This window comes from Globicephala melas, chromosome 3, assembly GCF_963455315.2.
Source record: "Globicephala melas chromosome 3, mGloMel1.2, whole genome shotgun sequence".
NCBI lineage: Eukaryota > Metazoa > Chordata > Mammalia > Artiodactyla > Delphinidae > Globicephala > Globicephala melas.
In genome coordinates, this window is record NC_083316.1 from 127,447,225 (window position 1) to 127,468,951 (window position 21,727).

Consider the following 21,727-nt stretch of genomic DNA (forward strand, 5'->3'; position numbering starts at 1 on the left):
TGAAAAGCCCCCTTGGTCACAAACCTCTGTCCATGCCCTGGAAGCAAAATTGCTGAGTCAAAGGGTATGAATATTTCTAAGGCAGAAAGACTCTACCAGTGTAAAGGGGCCCCTCCCCACCGCAGGACCAGCAGCTTGGCTCCTTTTTGAAAATGAATTCTTCATCAGGCGGAGTCTGCTAGGGGCCAGGGCTGAAGGTAGTGGTGAGTAAGTGAAAGCCGAAGAAGAGAGATGACCGCTTCTTTTTCCTTTTTCTCCTTTAACTCACATTGCCCGAGAAGCCATAGACCCTGGAATGTGCTGGCGGGGAGTAGGAGAGACATTTGTGACGGTGTAGTTCAGAAGTCCAGTGTAGCTTGGTGCCATACATTTCCTTTTCTCTTAAACTGCCCTGCCTATGTCTTCTCCCTGTGTCATATTCTTTTTATCCCTGAAAGTGCATGTATATAGTAAGTATCCCATAAACGCTTGAAACGGGAGGTAGGATAGCTTGGTGAACTTAAATCTGATTCTGCCACATAGCTGTGTGATCTTGGGCAAGTCACTTAACCTCTTCACATCTGTTTTATTGATTTTTTATCAGTAAAGTAAGGGTAATGATAGCGCTCTTAGGATTGCTGGGATTAAAGGAGAAAATCAAGTGTTGATGCAGTGATAGATAGAAACCACTTAGTATCTTAGCCATTATTACAAATAAAAATAAAAATTTCTGTTTGTAAGATTCAAATATTCTTCACTAAACTTTTATGCCAGTCTAGGTTACACCTAATGATTCTGAAGAACTTCAGAAAAACCTGAAGACTAAAAGAAGCAGGTATGGCAGGAAATACTGGATGTGGGCTGTACTTCAAATCGTGGCTAATTTATTCTGCATCTTAAGAGGGACATTAATAGGTTGGAGCAGGTCCAGAAAGGAACAAGTAGGCTGGTAAACAAACTTGAAATTGACCTGTAAGGAATAATTTGGCTCAGAGAAAACATAGACAGATCATTTTTAAAAAATCTCTGTAGGCTATCATGGGAAGAGGGACTCAAATTAGTAAAATAATATTCTTGAATATTTACTATTTGCCAGGCACTGAACTAAGCCCTTTGCAAATACTATTTATTTCTTCTTCTCCAAAAGACTATGCGAGGTACATATTTGTGTTACTATTGTCCAGGTGAAGCAAACAAGGCACGGATGGTGGAAGTTACATGGCTAGTAGGTGGTAGGGGAGGAATAGAAAGAGATCTTTCTGATTCCACAGTTTAGGTACCTTCTCTAGCCCACTCACTTGTTCCAAGTGACCAGGGAAGGCAGATGGGACTCTCATATAGGGAGGTGGCTGCCTGATACATGTGAGGAAAGAATATTTTACCCATTAGAGCTAGCTGGTAATAGGAGAGGCTGTCTAAGGAGATGGTGAGTTTCTTGTGTCTGGAAGTGTCCACGTACAGGCTGAACTCTTAGTATCATATTGTAAGGATGAATCAGCTGAGGAGTAGGTTAGAATCATGAATTTGCTACTTACTTGTATGACCTTGAAAGTTGCTTAACTTCTCTGAGCCTCAGTTTCTTCATCTGTAAACTAGGAATACTTAATTCTAATTTTAGGTCTGTTGGAGGAGTAAAAGATTCAGATAAATTGCTTAGCCAAGAACCTGGCATACAGAAGTTGCTCATTATATGTTAAGTGAACAATTATCTATGGTCTTTTTAATTTATTTGTACCTGTGCTTCTCATTTTATAGGGTGATCCTATCTATTTATTTCTTCCTTGAGGTCAATTCCAGATTTGGAGATGTCACCTGCAGAGTGAATATTCTAGCTCACTTCTGCAGAGGCAGGTATCTGCCAGGCTCTGTCCCCTCAGGCAAATGACAGGTTGGACTTTGGAACAGGGGCAGTGGAGTAAGCAGAAGGAAGGATGTTTGGACTGTAGTGTTAAGCAACAGAATAGATATTATTGAGAGAGCGAGAAATTAGAACCATTTTATTCTATTATCAATTATCAGATGGGTGTGAAAAGCCCACTGTGTGCCCAGCACCTGCCATGTGGATTAAGGGTATATTCAATCAGTTGGAAGCATTCTCTTTGTCTTCAAGGGCCTCAATGCCTGGGATGCCTCAGACAACTATGAAAAGATTAGAGCATAGGACTGAGTGTCATTCTGTGCTAAGTCCTTTGGCACAGGGCAGTTAGGGAAGGCTGCTTAGAGGCAGGAGGTTGGAAAGAAATGACCTTGGAAGATTTCTTCCTGGCCTGGGGGATTTTCTCAGTTTTATGGTTCTCAGGATTGCATCCTCGCAGGCACAATGTGGTAATGTTGCAGTTGTAGCTCCCTTGGGCATATTTTCTAGTCATTTCCCTAGGACATCTCCCAGAACCTGGGAATATGCTAATCATTTTTGCCCATTGTCAGGGAGGGGCTGTCCTCTTTCTCAGGCCAGAGAATAAGGCAACATCCTCCCTCCTTCCACAGTTCCCTTCAGGCCCCTGTTCCTTAGACATCAGCCGTGCCCCCCACCAATATCAGCCGTGCCCCCAGCCAAGATCAGCCATGCCTCTCACCAACATCAACCATGGACCCCACCAGCATCAGCCGTGGCCCTCACCATCAGCCATGGCCCCCACCAGCATCAGCCACGGCCCTCACCCACATCAGCCACGGCCCTCACCCACATCAGCCACGGCCCCCACCCACATCAGCCATGGCCCTCACCAGCATCAGCCATGGCCCCCACCAACATCAGCCACGGCCCCCACCAGCATCAGCCACGGCCCCCACCAACATCAGCCATGGCCCCCACCAGCATCAGCCATGGCCCTCACCAACATCAGCCATGGCCCTCACCAGCATCAGCCACGGCCCTCACCAACATCAGCCACGGCCCCCACCAGCATCAGCCACGGCCCTCACCAGCATCAGCCACGGCCCCCACCAACATCAGCCACGGCCCTCACCAACATCAGCCACGGCCCCCACCAACATCAGCCACGGCCCCCACCAACATCAGCCACGGCCCCCACCAACATCAGCCACGGCCCCCACCAACATCAACCATGGGCCCCCACCAACATCAGCCACGGCCCCCACCAACATCAGCCATGGCCCTCACCATCAGCCATGGCCTTCACCAACATCAGCCATGGCTCTCACCAGCATCAGCCATGGCCCTCACCAACATCAGCCATGGCCCCCACCAGCATCAGCCATGGCCCTCACCAACATCAGCCATGGCCCTCACCAGCATCAGCCACGGCCCCCACCAACATCAGCCATGGCCCTCACCATCAGCCATGGCCCTCACCAACATCAGCCATGACCCCCACCAACATCAGCCACGGCCCTCACCAACATCAGCCACGGCCCTCACCAACATCAGCCACGGCCCCCACCAACATCAGCCACGGCCCCAACCAACATCAGCCACGGCCCCCACCAACATCAACCATGGGCCCCCACCAACATCAGCCATGGCCCCCACCAACATCAGCCATGGCCCTCACCATCAGCCATGGCCCTCACCAACATCATCCATGACCCCCACCAACATCAGCCATGGCCCCCACCAGCATCAGCCATGGCCCTCACCAGCATCAGCCATGGCCCCCACCAACATCAGCCACGGCCCTCACCAACATCAGCCATGGCCCCCACCAGCATCAGCCATGGCCCTCACCATCAGCCATGGCCCTCACCAACATCAGCCACGGCCCTCACCAACATCAGCCATGGCCCCCACCAACATCAGCCATGGCCCTCACCAACATCAGCCACGGCCCCCACCAACATCAGCCACGGCCCCCACCAACATCAACCATGGGCCCCCACCAACATCAGCCATGGCCCCCACCAACATCAGCCATGGCCCTCACCATCAGCCATGGCCCTCACCAACATCATCCATGACCCCCACCAACATCAGCCATGGCCCCCACCAGCATCAGCCATGGCCCTCACCAGCATCAGCCATGGCCCCCACCAACATCAGCCACGGCCCTCACCAACATCAGCCATGGCCCCCACCAGCATCAGCCATGGCCCTCACCATCAGCCATGGCCCTCACCAACATCAGCCATGGCCCTCACCAGCATCAGCCACGGCCCCCACCAACATCAGCCATGGCCCCCACCAGCATCAGCCATGGCCCTCACCATCAGCCACGGCCCTCACCAACATCAGCCATGGCCCCCACCAACATCAGCCATGGCCCTCACCAACATCAGCCACGGCCCCCACCAACATCAGCCACGGCCCCCACCAACATCAACCATGGGCCCCCACCAACATCAGCCATGGCCCCCACCAACATCAGCCATGGCCCTCACCATCAGCCATGGCCCTCACCAACATCATCCATGACCCCCACCAACATCAGCCATGGCCCCCACCAGCATCAGCCATGGCCCTCACCAGCATCAGCCATGGCCCCCACCAACATCAGCCACGGCCCTCACCAACATCAGCCATGGCCCCCACCAGCATCAGCCATGGCCCTCACCATCAGCCATGGCCCTCACCAACATCAGCCATGGCCCTCACCAGCATCAGCCACGGCCCCCACCAACATCAGCCATGGCCCCCACCAGCATCAGCCATGGCCCTCACCATCAGCCATGGCCCTCACCAACATCAGCCATGGCCCCCACCAACATCAGCCATGGCCCTCACCATCAGCCATGGCCCTCACCAACATCAGCCATGGCTCTCACCAGCATCAGCCACGGCCCCCACCAACATCAGCCATGGCCCCCACCAGCATCAGCCACGGCCCTCACCAACATCAACCACGGCCCCCACCAGCATCAGCCATGGCCCTCACCAACATCAACCACGGCCCCCACCAGCATCAGCCACAGCCCCCACCAGCATCAGCCACGGCCCCCACCAACATCAGCCATGGCCCCCACCAGCATCAGCCATGGCCCCCACCAACATCAGCCATGGCCCTCACCATCAGCCATGGCCCTCACCAGCATCAGTCATGGCCCCCACCAACATCAGCCATGGCTCTCACTGATGAGACATGGAGTTGGCTGCCTGAGAATAAAGTTTTTATTGTTGTAATTTTTGATGTGAAAGTCCTTCCATCTCCTCTTTCAACAAAATGAGCAAATTCCACCTGCTTTGGGAGATACCTTCCTTTTTCCTCCTCCTTTCATTATTCCTCCTTAACATTTGCTTCTTCCCACCAACATTTCTCTCCCCTTCTATTCCTCTACCTTCTTCCTTTCCCTTCATTTGTTTCTGAATCCTAGAATGATGGAGTTGAGAGAGATCTTAAAAGTCATCTAGTACAGTCTACCCATGCATTTTACAGATGATGAGAATACTGTAGTCCAGGGAGGGAAAGAGACTTCCACAGTGAGTTCTTGGCTGAACCCAGAGTAGACCTGTGTTGAGTGCTCTTTCCTCTTTATTATTCTGCATGTCTCCCACTTTTCTCCCCCTTCTTGTCCTTTCCCCCCTTTTATTTCTTGCCCAGTATTATTTCTTATATTCTTTAGTGTCTTCATAAACCCAATGGTGATAGATGGGAAGGAAATCAGGGCCTCGGGTAGCAGAACTGAGGGGAAGTGTGTTGTCAGGTTCTCCTCACCTCTCTTCCTCACTGGGAAAGGCTGTGGTTTGGAGTGAGCCTGTCAGTTTTCTTCCTCAGAGACTCTACTCCCTCTACCCTGCCCCTCCACATCTCTGGAGAGGTTTGTACAATGTCTTTCTGCATATGAAGACTTTGAGCCGGATTGGCAGGGTGGCCTACAGGCATCCCAGATTGGGAAGATCCGCACCTCAGTTTCCTCATCCACAAAAGGGGTATGATAACAGTGCTTACTTCATAGCGTTGCTATAAAGATTAAATAGTTAATGCATATGGCACTTTTAGAGAAGTTCCTGGCAACCTATTGGTAGGTTCTAAATACATGTTATGTATAATATTGTTAATTATAAATATTATTATTTAGAGGAATTCCTGTCTGTCAGGCACAGGTTTGGGAGTCACAGATGTCATTTTCACATGAAAAGGGAATGGAAGGGACTTCTCTGGCAGTCCAGTGGTTAGGAATCCACATTCTGAGCCCACTGCAAGGGGCACGGATTTGATCCCTGGTGGGGGAACAAAGGTCCTGCATGCCACATGGTGTGGCCAAAAAAAAAAAAAAAAAGGGAATGGAAAACTGTGAATGTAGCTTAAATAGACACTCGTTGGTGACCTTGTCCCCACTGTGCTCTGCCTCCAAGTTTGATTTTGTGCCCATGCTTTCTGATATCCTCTTTTTACAAAACTACTTTTCAGCTTTCAAAAGTAATATACATTGTTGTAAAACATCCCAGCATTACTAAAATATGTAATGTAGGAAATAAAAGTCCCCCATAGTCTCATTCTCAAGAGATAATAACAACTATAAACAGTTTTGGGTCCATTTCTCTAGACTTTTTTCCCCATATGAGAACAATAAAACATTAAAAAAATAAAAACAGGATCCTACTATACATACTATTATGCTACTTGCTTTTTTCCCCTATTTAAGCTTTCATCCTCAGTATTTTTGACTTTTCTGCGTGGAATGAGGTCATCTGCCTTTGGCACTTACTGGCTGTGAGACTTTAGATGAATCACTGCTCCTCTCAGAGTTTCAGTTTCCTCATCGGTAAAAGGAAACAGTCCTTTCCCACCTGCTCACCTCCATGTGATACAAGCTTTAAGGGAGATAGTGGGCATGTGTGAAAGTGTAGGCATCCTGTGATGGAGTCCAATGAACCATTCTCTGTCCCATACTCCTGTTTGACTGGGTTTGGAGCACTGACCGTGGCCTGAAATTCTGTAGTTTCCCAAGCTGTTCCTTTGTTTATACCCACCTGTAGAAGTTAAGCTGTGTGAGAGCAAGGACCACATCTGTTCTGCTCGTCACTGTATCTGTCCCCAGAATGTAGAAAGATTACTGGCTTATAGTAGGAAGTCAATAAATATTTTTTAGATAGTGAAGAAATTATCCACGCTTAGCCAGCCTTCCAATTGATAAAAGACCAATTGGGAGAGAGCAAGGCTGAGCAGGACTGGGGTGAGCCTAGGTGATGGTGGACAGCTGGCCCATCAGTGTCCTTGAACTCCACGTCACCCAGCTTGCCTGTTCTGTAAGCCCTTGTCCTTTGCCTGCATCATCCTCTCTTGGCACTCTTTGCCACCTGGTGAATTAGTCATTCTTTATGGCCCAGTTTAAGTGTCCTGACTCCTATTAAAATTGTCTTCAACTTTGTACTGTCCCCCCACCTCCAGGCAGAGTTAGTCAGACTCTTCTTGATGCTCCCACAATGCTTTGTACCTATCCCTTTTTAATAATAGTAATCATGGTTTTCCCGCTTTGCACAGTTGCTATGTGCCATAAGCAGTGCTAACACTCTACATGCCTTCTCATATTGAATTCTTAGGGTGATTTGTCAGGGTAGGGTGATTTGGCAGGGGACGATAATTATTATTGACATTTTATTTATTTTTATTTGTTTAAATAAATTTATTTATTTATTTTTGGCTGCGTCGGGTCTTCGTTGCTGCACGTGGGCTTTCTCTACTTGCGGCGAGCAGTGGCTACTCTTCATTGCGGTGCGCGGGCTTCTCATTGCTGCGGAGCACGGGCTCTAGGTGCACGGGCTTCAGTAGTTGTGGCAAGTTGTGGCTCGTGGGCTCAGTAGTTGTGGCATGCGGGCTCAGTAGTTGTGGCGCATGAGCTTAGCTGCTCTGCAGCATGTGGGATCTTCCTGGACCAGGGCTCGAACCCATGTCCCTTGCATTGGCAGGTGGATTCTTAACCACTGCGCCACCAGGGAAGTCCCCAAGCCAGAGTTTTTAACTTCTGGGTCTTCTGTGAGCCAACTTAATTTAAGAATTATGCAATAACAGCTGGAAAGACATGGAGTCTTTATGTAGTCCAGTCTTATTTTAGGGATGGAAAAACTGTGACTCAGTTACAAACAGCAGCGCTTGCAGAGGGAGGAAGATCTTTTCTAATCTCTAGGCTGTCCAATTTTGAGGTAGAATGGGGATTGACTCTTTTACTAAACCTTGTTGCCTTCTTTGTCAGGAAGTGTAGCTTTTCATATTTCAAGGCATTTTCCATGAATTCCTCCAGGCCCCTTCTCTCTGGGCATGATGCAGTCTTTTCTTGGCTCCTGTGAAGAGTTTTTCTTTTCTACTAGATGTTCTAGGTCACATCAAGAAAACTATCTCCAATGAGGTCCACGTTTTCTGCACGATTAAAAACGATTTAAGAAAGTTTGCCTTGTCCTATGGAAGGGGCCTCTCTGCAGACCCAGGTCATAGTGGGAAGCAGCCTTATCTGCAATGGCTTAGATGTTTTGAGAGGCCCAGAGTTTGAACATGCTTGGCCAGACAGCAAGGATAAGGCTGAAGAACTCACTGCAACAGCTCCTGAGCCAGGGCTGAGCTGCATGTCTAGCTCACTCTCACTGTGACTCATTTCTTAGAGCAAAAAGGGGTCATGTGAGACATAGCACCAGTGCTTTGGGTTGGCTGGTTGGAAGCCTCCAGTCCTGGGCCTCTTCAGAGTCAATAAAAGAAGGATGGGAGCAGGCATATGGGGGCAAAACAATTCAATTCAATAAGCACTGGATATCTAACATACAGTACATGAACCCCTGGGGTGATACTATCTATAAGGGGAAATAGAGCAAGTTGAAAACTCTGGGACGCACCAGGGGATGTGTCCCTTGTCTTCGTGTTGGCCTTTCACATGAACCAAGAAATCCATTAAGTTCCTAGCCTTTGAAGGGCTTGCAATCCAGCAGGAAGGTTAGAAGGGCACCCAAATGTATGTAAGGCCACATTGAGCAAACTGACTGCTGAGGGTTAATGCCTACATTTCCCAGGGGGTTTAGGAAGGAGAATCCATGCCCAGTTGGGGGTAGTGATGGTGGCAGTCTGGGGTTGCTTCGTGGAGGAAGTGTTGCTAGCAGGGGCTCTTGAGGCGTGGATGAGATCTCAGAGAAGTGGAGAGGGAATCCACTCAGGGCTTGTGCTTTGCTCAGAAAAAGGGCTTAAAGGTGACTGCATTTATCTATCGGTAAAGGGGTTATCTCCATTTTTTAAGATGAGGAACCTGAGGCTCAGAAAGTGTGAGCAAACTGTCAAGATAATACAGCGAGGAAGTGACAGAGGTGGGATTCAAAAATCACTTGAGTTTGAATCCAGAGTTGGCGGGTGTGCCTTTCAGGGCAGAAATGAGGGGAGGGGTTTTTCTAGATATGTGGAGGGAGAGGGACCAGTGTGAGAAAAGTACAGAGCTGAGCACAGTGTAGCAGACCAATAAGAAATTCATCTGAGGTGGAATTTGGTTTGTGTGAAGGGAAGGAGCTGGAGGTGGAGGTGCGGTTACATTGTGGCAAAGCTGAGAGTGGGAGCGCACTAAAGCCCCGCGTGTTCTCAGCGAAGGGCAGCACAAACGCACAAACGCACGAGATGCATCTGTATGTGCACTGACACAGTATTGCTGAGGGGAAAAGATGGATGTCACAGAGCTTGGTGTTTAGTATAACCCCATTTTTGTCAAATAGGAACAGCTTACGCCTGCAGCACAGCAGTTAAAGACTCTCTGAAACTGGACTGCTTGGATTTCAATCTGGCACTGCCATTTCCAAGCTGGCAACCCTAGGAAAATTATTTAACTTCTCTGTTTCCTCATCTGTAGCCTCATTTATACAATGGGATGAATAATAGTATATCCTTGCAGGATTGCTCTGAAGATTACATGGGTTAATACGTAGTCAACTTTGAGAAAGGGGTCAGGCACACAGTAAGCATTCTTGCCATTATTATGTTATTAAAATTATTTGGAAAGATGAATATTGAATTGTTAAGTGATTTCCCTTAGGGAGTAGGATTTCTGTGCCTTTTGGTTGTAAACACATCTCCCTATGTGGTTTAAATATTTTATGGCGAATGAATAATGTTTATAATGCAAACAAACAAACCAGCAAGTTTATTTCAAAAGTTGACATTAGGAGACTTTATTTCTATTGTATTTTTTCTTCTACTAGCAACAGGCCTGCTAGCGACACATTCAGTACTGTCTCTGGTGTCACTCAGACAGCTATTGGAAACAGGTGTCGGAGACAGAGTTGTTTAGACTTCCCACAGGCCTTGTCTGGAGTGATACTCCTGATTATAAAGGAGAACTAGCCCAGTCCTTGCTGCCTCGCTCCATGCTGCTCCCCTGCCCTCATCTGGACTGGGTATGTTTTCCTGGCCTAGAGATGTTCTGAGAAGTCCTTTAGGTCTGCTTTGGGAGCAGCAATTCTGGAGCTTGTGGTGAGATCTCCAATGCTGGAGATCGGGCTGCCTCTCCAACCTCCCATACAGAAGATGAAGGGAAACTGGGTACCCTCAGTCCTGTGTGTCTGGGGGTTATAGCCTGAGGCTTGAGAAGGTCTTTGGTCTGAGTACTAGGGATCCGCAATGAAAAACAATTTAAAAACGGGCCAGAGATTATGCTGCCTTTCTCCCTTGCGTCCCCACTCAATCAGACATTCTCTCCCATAATCCCCGATAGCTCTTCATTGGAGTGATTTGGGGACGAAGAAGCAAGGATGTGCTGCAGGGACCTGTCTCTACCCTGAGACGGAGCTCTAACCACATACTCTCTGCCAGGGGTGGAAGGTAGTGCAATTTCCCTCCTCTGTGAAGGATGGAGATTAAAAACTCACATCTATTTATGGATGTGTGTTAACTTTACTGTTATCTAGAACCACCTGCAGGAGATGAGTCCTTGGTTTTTTGAAGAGGCAAACTCCTCCCTTTTTTGCCTCCATCTTCCTCATACAGTTCAGTCTCCTCCCTCCTCCTCCTTCTGGGTTCATTCTTGGAGTAATAGTGGCAGTACAATGGTTAAAAGAATGTTTTCTGCAGTCAGACTTATTTTTGAATCATGGCTCTGCCTCTTATGAGTTGTTTCACCTTGGGAAAACTATATAACCTATTTATGCCTCAGTTTTGTCACCTGTAAAATGGAAATATAACAGTACTTTTGTCTAAGGATTTATGACATGAGGCATGTGATGTTAGCACTGTACCTAGCATTCAATAAACACTCAATAAATAGTAACGATTATTGTTGAGTTGTTGCAGTCAAGGCTGAGATGGAGCATCATGAGGGAAGAAAGGAATGTCTGCCTGCAGTGTCTGTTAACACAAAAGATGCACATGCCCTGTGACCCAGCTAGTCCATTTCTGTTCTTGTTATCTGCCTGGAAAAATGTCTTGTGTTCGTTCACAAAGATGTAGGTACACTGTGGTTATTGCAGCACTGATTTCAGTGGAAAAATCAGAAGCAAGTAGAAATGCCCATCAATACAGGAATGGCTGGAAAACAATGGGATATCCATAACATAAAATGTATTGCTGTAGTTAAAAGAATGAGGTGGAGATGTATGCCTCGACAGATAAAGCTTTCCAAGACATGTTGATATGTGAACAGAATAAGTTGCAGAATCACATGGGCAATTTGATTCCATGAAATGATAGTATATATATTTCAATAGATGGTATATATAGTTCAATAGATTTCAATATTTATTTCAACATGTGTATAACTATTGAAATATACATACTGTCATTTCATATGTGCATATATATATGAATAAAAATGATCAAGTAGGATACCCCTTAAAGAAATAAAAGCTGGGAGGGACCTGGAGATCATCATCAAAGGGGATTTTAGGTTTAAGTCTAGTATCAGAGTTTTTTAAAAAGAGAATGTATGCATATATTGTACAATTAAAAGCGATCAAGAAGAGAGAAGGAAATACCTATCTGGCTAAGAACTGGAAAACTATGACTTTGTCAAACCAAAACCCTGATGGGAAATTGCCAGCTCATAGGCTTTTTTCTACCCCCGTGGCCCACTGGTAGAGGGTGAGGGCTATTAGCCTGATATCTACATCAGCTCACAGTGGTTGCAGCTTTGAGAATATATAAAAGAGGAATACCTATATCTATCTATCTATATCTATGTCTATATCTATCTATCTATTGATCATTTATATATTTAGGGATGTATATATTCCAGCTGTAGGTTAGGAATATAGACATATGCCAGCTTTAAAAGGAAAGAGGCAGTGTGGTGAGCTAGGAGGAAGGAGATTTGTATTTGAATCCTGACTTTACCCTGAGATAAACGGCATTGTCTTAGGGAAGTCACTTTTCTTCTCCAAGTCTCAGTTTTCTCAACTCTAAAATGCAGATAGTAACCACTGCCTCGTATCTATTTTTTAAGGTTATTGGGAAGCTCATATGAGATTGCGGATGCGAAATACTCTATAAACTGTAAAGTGCTCTTGTAAGAGAATTCTGCAAGTCTGCCTGGCAGCCAGGGTTGCAGCAGCCTTGCTGCATTCCTCTGGAGCTGGGGACTGTTGTAGAACTGAGCGCACAGCGATAAACACGGAGCTCTCAAAGGCTGAAGATCATGACAGTCACTCTATTTGATGTATAAGATACTAATATGCTTTCTGGAAAGAATGACAGGTCATAGGGAGAGAGAGGAAGGAAGGACATGGTTTTCTGAGGTCAGACAGATGGCAGAATGGGGCGGCATTCTCTGAACATCTGGGAGTCCTAAGTAAGCGTCCAGTTATGCAGAGTTGATAGTACAATGTGCACAGGAAGATTGGTCAGTGAGATCATCCTTGGAGAAAGAACCCATCGATTCCCTCCTTCTGACCCCCTTTGCTCTACCTCTTCCATCCATCCCTATAGGCTCTCACTGCTGTGTCCCAGGGCTCCTTGGTGCCAGGATTCAAAGCCAGTTCCTCAGTTGCCCCTTCTCTTTATCCAGATGTCACATAATTGTAGTTCCCATCTGTGTGAATGAGAACTTTCTGGTGCACCAAGACTGCCTTCAGTATGGGGATGGGGATAGTTCCCTGAGGAACCCTTCTTGAGGTGCATGTTTATGTTTATGAGGGAGCACAGTGTGTGAAAGGGCTGAAGGATGGAAAGCACAGTGGCAGAGTTCAGGGCACGTGGGCTGTAGCAGAATAAGTCTGGGGGATGAGCGCAACTGTGTAGGGCTTTGGGAGCACTGACATTCACTCTGTAATCTTGAGGAAGTCATTTATCCTCTCCTGATCTGCAAAATAAAAGGGTTGGTCTATGTCCAGGGTCCCCAGTCAGAATGATTCAGAGCTCTGGTACTCAAAAACATTTGGTCCGCAGAAGCATCAGCATCACGTGGTGGCTGCTAGAAATGCAGTCTCTCAGGCCCCACCCCAGACCTCCTGAGTCTGAATTAGCATCTTAATGAGATCTCAGGTGATTCATACACACACTGAAGTTTGAAAAGCACTGACTTAGAGACTCTTGTTACCTTTAGAGGTTTCTGGGTCCCCATCCTGAAAGATTCTGTTTCAGTAGTCTAGTATGATGGGAGGAAGCTGTACGTTGGATAATCCCCTCACAGATAGATTTGAGAGCTGTTGAATTATAGAACTGCCCTAAGTCTTCATGATTCTGTTGGTACCTAAGACCCCCTGAAAGAAAGTGCGATTCTCTGTGGGTGAATGCGTGGGAGATGGAGAAAGGACCTTGCGAGTAAGGAGACTTGTTCTCTTGGTGCCTGGGGCTGCCCAGCGTATGAGGCAAGAGAGAACGCTGCCCATTTCACAGCTGGGATTAATGACTGTCAGCAGCTACCCTTTAAGACGGTAAACTCGTTTAGCAACGGACACTGAAAACCAGCCGAATTCAAAGGCAGAGAGTGGTAATCTAATTGCACTGAATTAGCCTTGGGAGACTCGGACAATATCAACTTCAAAAACCACAAAGTGATCCTTTATAAGGAGTTTCAAAAGCGTTGGGGCCTCAGCACCCCTCATTAGGGCTTGCATTACAAAGCGTAGGCACTGTGCACATAAGCCCCTCTCCTCATCATCTCAGAGCACTGGTCCCTTCTCATGTGCTTTCTGAACGAATTTCCTGGCTGGCCCGATGGTGTTTACAGTTGTGTGTCAGGCTTAACAGGAAGTTTGTTCAGGAGAGACAGCTGGAGTTCAGGCCTGAGAGGCCTTTAGCCATACAGGCCATCAGTCCTGTGAACACCATCTGTGCCTGAGGACTTGTCCGTGGACCAGTGCATTTTCTGGTGGTCTTTCTGGTTCTGACGTTTTCTTATTCTGAGGTCCTTCTCATATCTTAAGACCAGATTCTTACATAACCAAGGTGATTTCCTTTTTTTTTTTTTTTTTTTTAAGAGTAGAGAATATAAATTTTTATTGAAGTATAATTGACTTACAATATTATATTAGTTTCAGACATACAACATTGCGATTTGATATTTTTATACATTACAAAAGGATCACGTGGTAAGTCTAGTTACCACCTGTCAAATATATACCAGATTATTTGTCATCATTGTTATTTAACTAAAATATCCTGATGCTTTGAGAGCTCTGATTTTAATAAACAATTTTTATCACTGATGCAAGATAAAACTTTAATTCAGAAAGACAATTTTTTAGATCAGGTGTTATACCTAAAACAAATGTTTTTATAAACACTTTTTTAAACCACTGCTCTACAGTCTTCTGTGAATTTGGTTTATGGTTTTTCTTCATTGCCAAACACCCAGAATCCCTTGAATGTATTTAGAATTTCTTCTGAATGTTTACAAGGACCAGGCATTTTGTTCTCCATTTTTCTCAGTCTCTCCAGAACACAGATTTAGGCTACCATACTGTGGTAATAATCCTTTGTCGCATCGTGAGTTTGTGTGTTTGCGTGCGTGTTCATTGCCCAATTTATTTATTATCCAACCCATTTTAGAGAAGGAAAAGGCATGAGTGAGTGTGTGTTTATGGCATGACTCCGAGAGCTTACGAAGATCAGATGGGTAATTTGTTGATGAGGAAAGGGGGGGAGCATAAGTATCGTGAAGATTTGTCTCTGACCTGCATTGCATTTACTTTTCTGTTGCAAATTGCAAATCTCAATGCACAAAAGTGGCTTGAATTTCTTCTGCATCCCTCCTGGGAGGTGGATTTCCAGTCTCTGCTTGCACACCTCCACTGACGGGGACCCTCACTACCACTGAGGCAGCTGGTGCACATTTGACAGATCTATCAGAAGGTTCCGAATTACATTAAAACAGAATTTGTGCGTGCACCTTAAAAATATATTTATCTATTTACTGCAGTTCTTCTCTTGGAGCCATATAGAATAAATCAAATCTAATGTTTCCCAAATGGGGTCTCTGGGTACCTAGGGAGTTCATGAAATAGTAATGAGGACTCAGAATCCATTTTAAACATTTCAGAGACAAACAAATTACATATTTATTTCTGACAAGGCTCTATGGGCTAACAAAAAAGCATTACACCTTTTCTTTTGTTTTTTCTTAGGTTAACTCAGCGTGGTGACATTGCTTATCCCATGATGTTCGGTATTTCTGGCAGTTATGTATGCCTTTGGTTGATAAAGATGGGGAAAACAAGTTAATGGTGAATGGGGTTTGGTAAACAAAATTTAAAAAACATAGTCTTATAGGGGAGGAAAAAACCAAACAGAGTCACTGATAAAAGTATAGAAACCTTTGGTCTTTTTCTCAGGCCCCTCTGCAGATCTATGAGAATAGTGATCAGACATCATGTTTTCTCATCATGCAAAGCATTTCCTGGGGAAACTGACATATTTATAAATGGGATCTGTCAGTAATTGTGTCCAGATTGGGATAAATCTCCAGGGAGTGAAGTTGTTTATTGAGGGCCTCAGTTCTTTTAGATCTTTGAGCCTGAATATAATTCTTGTAATAATTGAAATATACTGCAATAGCTGTAACCAAAACTGTTCTATCATGAAGGAGATTGGGAGGCGATAATCCTTGACTGGCACAGGTAAAAATGATTTTAGGGACAGTGATTTGTCAATTCTCTTTATGTTAGAGCTGAGGAAACTGAGGCCGGAAAGGTCATGAAACCCTCTCAAGGGCATGCCACTAGCTCAATTCTGGATCCTAGGTCTTGTGCCCTTGGTGCCAAGGCCGCTTTGCCTAAAGCAGCAGAAAACCTGCAGAACAGCATCAAGATGGCCAGGCAGGAGACAGTGCCATCCATCTTCAAAATCATTCTGACTTCTGCCAGCTGATGAAGGAAATAAAGTTAATGACGCCCACATAAATGTGATGCTGTCGCAGGCCGTGCTCGCTGTCTGGAGGGGAGCTCTGTCTGAAGGAGGAAAAAGGTTTTTAATGTAGCTTTAAAGGGAGCAGTGTCTCCCCTTTCTGCAAGGACACGGACTGTGGCATCTGTTACCTCTGTCTCCCCTGCAGAGTGCCTAGTTTCGGACTGGACACGTAAACACAGATAAATAAATGCATGGTGTAGAAATGAAGGCAGTGTCAGCACTGATGTAAATTCAGCCTGAGCCTTCATGGGTATGGGCCTCTGTCTTTCATGAAGACCTTATCTGAGACTGGGGGGAACTTAGGGGTGTTGGAGTCAGTGACTTGAGTTGATTGGTAAGAAAACTGAGTCCCCATGAAGGAAAGAGATTCGCCAAAGCTGTGCTGCAGGGTAAGAGCAGAGCTGACTCTACCAGGAAGACTCTCAAGTCGTAGCCTACCTGCTCTTTCCACGGCACTGCTTGGTCGCAACCTCTTTCATCAAGTGGTCTCAAAAATAAATTCCCTACATTTCCCCTGATAGTTCATTACCAGTTTTGCAAATACACAGAAGTTATGTCCTGATTCATAACTCCATTTACCAGCCTAAGGTTCTTGTCCAAGATATCCCTCGGGAACAAAACCATGCCATTTTCTTTTCTCTGTCTCAAGTTTCCTAAGCCCCCCAAAGAGGGTAGACTGACATTTTGATTGGCCCTAATGCGAACTTGCCCAAGGGGCATCTTTCCTTAGGGAAAAGTCCTTGGCCTACCCCAGAAGCTCCTAGGCTCTTTCTGCAGTGCCCAAAATGCAGCGGGTAAGATTTGAGGAAGAATACGGGTATGCTACCAGGAGGAAAAGATCCAGGCGGTCATGTGCTTCTCTTGGCAAGCTTGGAGAACGGGAAGCCGGAAGGGTCACCTCAGAAGAAAGCTCATTAACCTTTCAACTGGGTGGTTTTTCAGGACTGAGGTATGAAGCAATCTACTTGCCATGCTCCTTTTGACCCTAGAGTGGGTAGAGACATCTTTCCTTCAAGGTTCTGATGCCCTTTCTTAGCAAGTGAGTACCATATTCAGTACAAAACCCTGTTCAAGGAAACATCTACTGGGTTGGCAGATGGAAATGACACATAAAGAAAAGCACATAAAGATCGTCTTTTGGGAAAACCACCCATGGGTTAGACTTGGTTTATCTCCTCTGCCTTTATTCGCTTCTCATGCACAAGCTAGGTCTCTGTTTTCTTCACTCTGGTGCTTTGTGTGTTCCACGGGGGCATTTTCTCAAGGAAACTAGACTTTCCTCCTCATTACAATTGGTTCATCAGAGCCCCGGGTTAAATATTTGGTAATTCTATACCAGTGGTTCCCAACTGTGGGCAATTTTGTGACCCACCAACCCCATCCCAGATTTCTGGCAGCGTTTGGAGACGTTTTTGACTGTCATGACTGAGGGGGGCGGTTATTGGTGCTGAGGATTCTGATAAACGTCTTCTAATGCACAGTTCAGCCCTCATAACACAGAATTTTCCAAAATGTTCAAAATGTCAGTAGTGCCAAGATTGAGAAACATGGTTATATACCATGGGTCTATCTGAGTTACTCAGAAGGTGAGAAAAATTGAGGGTCACCCTGAACCCTTCCCAGCCATAAGCCAGTGTAAAGGCTCTGGGAATGAAATCAAGTGTCCTTTGACTTGAAAGGAGGTTTGAGAGGAATATGCTTCCATAAGAAACCATATCTTTGCCTATTATTTTTTAACCGGTCTGGATATAAAGCCCCATCCCCAATTGAAAACAAAGAGACAAAATTTAGTTTATTGAATACTTGAATATCACTCATAGAATTTTAGCACCATAGACTTTTAAAATATCAGAGCAAGAAGTTCAGCCAATTCACCTCATTTTACTTATGGGGACACAGCTGGTGAGCACTGCAATGCTGTTTGTCCCCCCGTACCCTCTTTCTCTCTCCCCCTCAGCGCTTCCTAAGGCCTCAGTTCATTCTCTTTGTTGGCACTGTATGAGATTTCTCCCTTCAATTGTTGTTTTGTTTGTTTTGCTGTCATTATTGCCATTTTGCTGGTTATGTGCTGATGCAGCAGCACTTCTGTTATCGAGAGCCTTTCCCTTTCTAGCCCCCAGATTTTCCCAACAAGGTGAGCAGCTGGCATCATTTAATCTAAGGAGTACCTGAGTGCCTGAGACGATTGGATTGGCTCGTTCCAACACGGTGCCTGTCCCTTGGGGGAGAAGGGGTTATTCACATGGAACCTGCTAGGGAGCCAGTCTCCATTTACCCCTACACACATTCTACTGAGCCCCCAGATTTTAATGCTTCTGTATTTTCACCTAAACTTTAAAAAATGAGAGAGTTAGTAATGAAAATGCCAATTAGACAAGGAATACTTTCCCTCTTTGTGACCTTTTTTTCTCGTCTCTCTGAAAAATTGTTGAGGGTATTTCGCTAGTTCAATTCTTTTTATTATTTTATGTTTCATGTTCTAAAACAACATTTATTCCCCAAATGATGTAGCCATTTCTATATTTTGAAAGTGCAACAGTACCATCCCCTTTCCAGCTCTCCATAGTCATGACTCTTCTTATAAACACATGGCATTATATCCCATATCCATTGTAGCTGATGTCTGCCTTGATGTATGTAGGGGAAGGAGATGTGGAGTGATGCTTCCTGATAGGCCACCACCAGTAACTTAAAGAATTAACACGGTAGATTCATAACCTTATCAAAATGACTATGATGCAAACCTTTTAGACTGTCTCCCTATTGCAAAAGACAATGTCTGGGAGAAGAAAATCAAGCATTACATACTGTTCATCAAGAAAAAGGAGTTGGGGGGGAGGATGTGCTTGGTCCTATTAATTTGCTCTTTAATCTCTCTGGTTCAGTTCTGTCTCAGAAAGCCAAACAGAGAATCAGTTTGCATACAGATGTTACTAAGTATCCCACCTCGACAGCATTTTACAGTTCTACTACGTATGTAGAGGAGAAATGATTTGATATTGTTAAGAGGATACTTCCTGCCCTCTTGCCAATAATGTAGCTATATTTCACAAGGCCCTGGATTGTTGCACTTTTTTTGTTCTACCTGACTCCTTAGCTATTTGTATTCTGAGTAGTGGGCAGGACTATGACCTATCAAAGAATTATTTGAACTGGAGATTAGAAGCTTTAGCATTGGGTATCTCAGAGAAGGAGAGAGGTCTTGTCTTCATCTCAAGAGAAAGACATGAAGAGAGGTTCACGTATAGACCCTTACGACCTGGAGAGAGTTGTCATTCATTTAATTAATCCAACCACTGGATTAGTCAAACCAACAATTCATATGCAGAGTCCTCTATAATGTAAAAAAGAAAACAACAAGAATTGTTTGCTGGTTTATGATGGGAGAGACTAATATTTGTTGGTTACTTATTTTTAAAAACAACCTAGAGTGGGTTTTTCAAATGACTGTTAATCCAATGCCATGGTAAAACATGAGAGTCAGACATCTAAAATGAAGAAGATTAATGATCCCTGCAGGTCATAGAAGAAGACTAATTTTTTTTCAATTCATATAAATGGAATTTATCATAACAATCTCTGAAGATGGCATGATTCACCCACTTACAAAAAGACTGTATATTTCAATGCTTCCTGAAGAGGTGATTTTTCACTTGTGCTGTCATAAGAATGCTAAGCCTGTAGGCAGAAAATTTTAACCTGGGAGACCATGGGTGGGGGAACTCAGCTACTGAGTTGCAGACAGACATAAATTAAAAAAACAAAGCAAACGAGACTTGTCCATCAGTTCAGGATCTGCAGCTAGCAAGTAGAGTTTGAAAAGGTGAATGGGGTGAGGAGGGAGTCAAAGTTTCAAAAGAGAAATGTTTCCCGGAATGTGTTCCCGAGTAGATCCACTCTGCCCGCAAGTTCAGGGCTTTCCAGCCTGAGGTCATAACGCTGTTGTTTCCAAACACTGAGCCTCAGCAACACTCCCACCCCCACCCCGCAGCGAAAGAAAACAACAAAAAAGGAGAGAAAATGATTTTTCTGTGTCCAGCGAGTTCGAGTGCAACCTTCCCCGTCACCGCTAGTTGTCACTTGGCTCCCAGACGGGAGAGCTGAGGTTTTCGGCACTGCGGTTAGAGAGAATGCAGTCCTAATTAAACTGAGTAACTCCTAAAGCTTCCCCTTAAAGTCCTCAGCCGAGCGAGAGCCGATATGCAGGGGGGTTGGGGGCCAGTGATGGGGCGGGGGTATAGCAGGCAGAAGGACAAACAAATCACAAGAAACAGGCAAACAGCTGACGGGGTAGCGACTGTCTCAGACCTCCACGAACAAGCCAGACACCCTGCGGGCGGGAGGGGTGGGGAGGGGGGAGGGAGGGAACGGGGATGGAAGGACCCGATTGCAGCGGTATACAGCACCCTCCTCCCCCGAAAAGAGGGGACCACGGACAGATTCAGCCTCCGTGCTCCTCTTCCCCATTTCCATCAGAGCGATGTGGTCAGTAGAAAATTGCATACCTGAAGAATACCATGGTCTCCCAAAGGTAGAGGCGAAGAGTATTGAAGCTGTACATTTTTCAGGTCCTTGTGCTTTGTAGTCCACGAGTTACGGGGGCAAAAATGTTTCAAATTGGCACTTACAAAACAGTGAGCGCTGTTGAAAAAAATAATCCAAATCCTAAGGGGAGGTGGGGAACAGGGGCGCGGAGGGAGAGCCCCAGGGGAAATTGGAGCGTGGGGGCTCTAGGTACCACGGACAGAGACAGCCTCGAAGCGGTTCAGCACCACGGAGAGCGTCCAGCCCTGCTTTTCAGGAGCGCGAAGACTATTGCTGTTTGTGAAACTCCAGCGTGTCTGTTGGCTCCCTGCGGCGCTGGGGAGGCACGTCTGGGGGCGGGTATATTTTCTTTTTTACCCCTGTTTTTCTGTTTAAACGGCCAGCCCCGTGAAGGGAAGAAAAAAAAATCTTCTGTGGAGATCAGAGCGCTGGCCTCGGACCGTTAGATTGGGCGAGCATCCTGGGTAGGGAGAGCAGGGCTTTATGCCCCTGGGCTGGCCTGAGGGGGTTACGGGCGAGGGGAAGCGATTGATGGTGCTGCCTTCAGTTAAATCCCAGAGAATGTGCCAGGCTGACGCATCGCGACAGAGTCCCGGAATCTCATTCCCCTGCCTGCGTACCCGTCTGCTGTTGCCTTGCGATCCCTGTTCTCTGGTCCTCGCCGAATAAGTTATGATCGCTGCAGGAAAGGTGTCCCATTGCTCGGGGCTGCAGGCGTGAGACAGCTCAGGGCAAGTTTCAGGGGCTGCCGGGATCCATGGCAACCCCGCGGGGCTCAGGAGCCCAAGGCTTCAGATGCATCTCGGTTTTCTGAGCTCACCCATCTTCCTTTGGCCAGGACTCCCTTAGATCTTCAGACTTTCTTACTGCATTAATTTAACAAACTGGTGGCGAGGGGGATTGGGGGGGGGCGGGCGATGGCCGACGGGAGGGGGTGGAGAGGAAAAAAAGGGGGGAAAAACTCCTTAGTATCTTCAAACCCTCCCACTCGAGGTGTTCATTGGCCC

The 21,727-nt window shown here is 46.1% G+C and overlaps 1 protein-coding gene across 1 annotated transcript in view; it reads right to left on the reverse strand.

Annotated features, from left to right (window-relative positions):
* The window catches only part of GLRA1 (glycine receptor alpha 1), an 84,124-nt gene extending 62,953 nt beyond the window's left edge, over positions 1 to 21,171 (reverse strand). Inside the window, exon 1 of the mRNA XM_060295485.1 lies at positions 20,681 to 21,171. Coding sequence (XP_060151468.1) covers positions 20,681 to 20,736 — 56 coding nt within the window. The 5' untranslated portion in view covers positions 20,737 to 21,171. The remainder of the gene's footprint in view (positions 1 to 20,680) is intronic.
* Between the last annotated feature and the right edge of the window lie 556 nt (positions 21,172 to 21,727).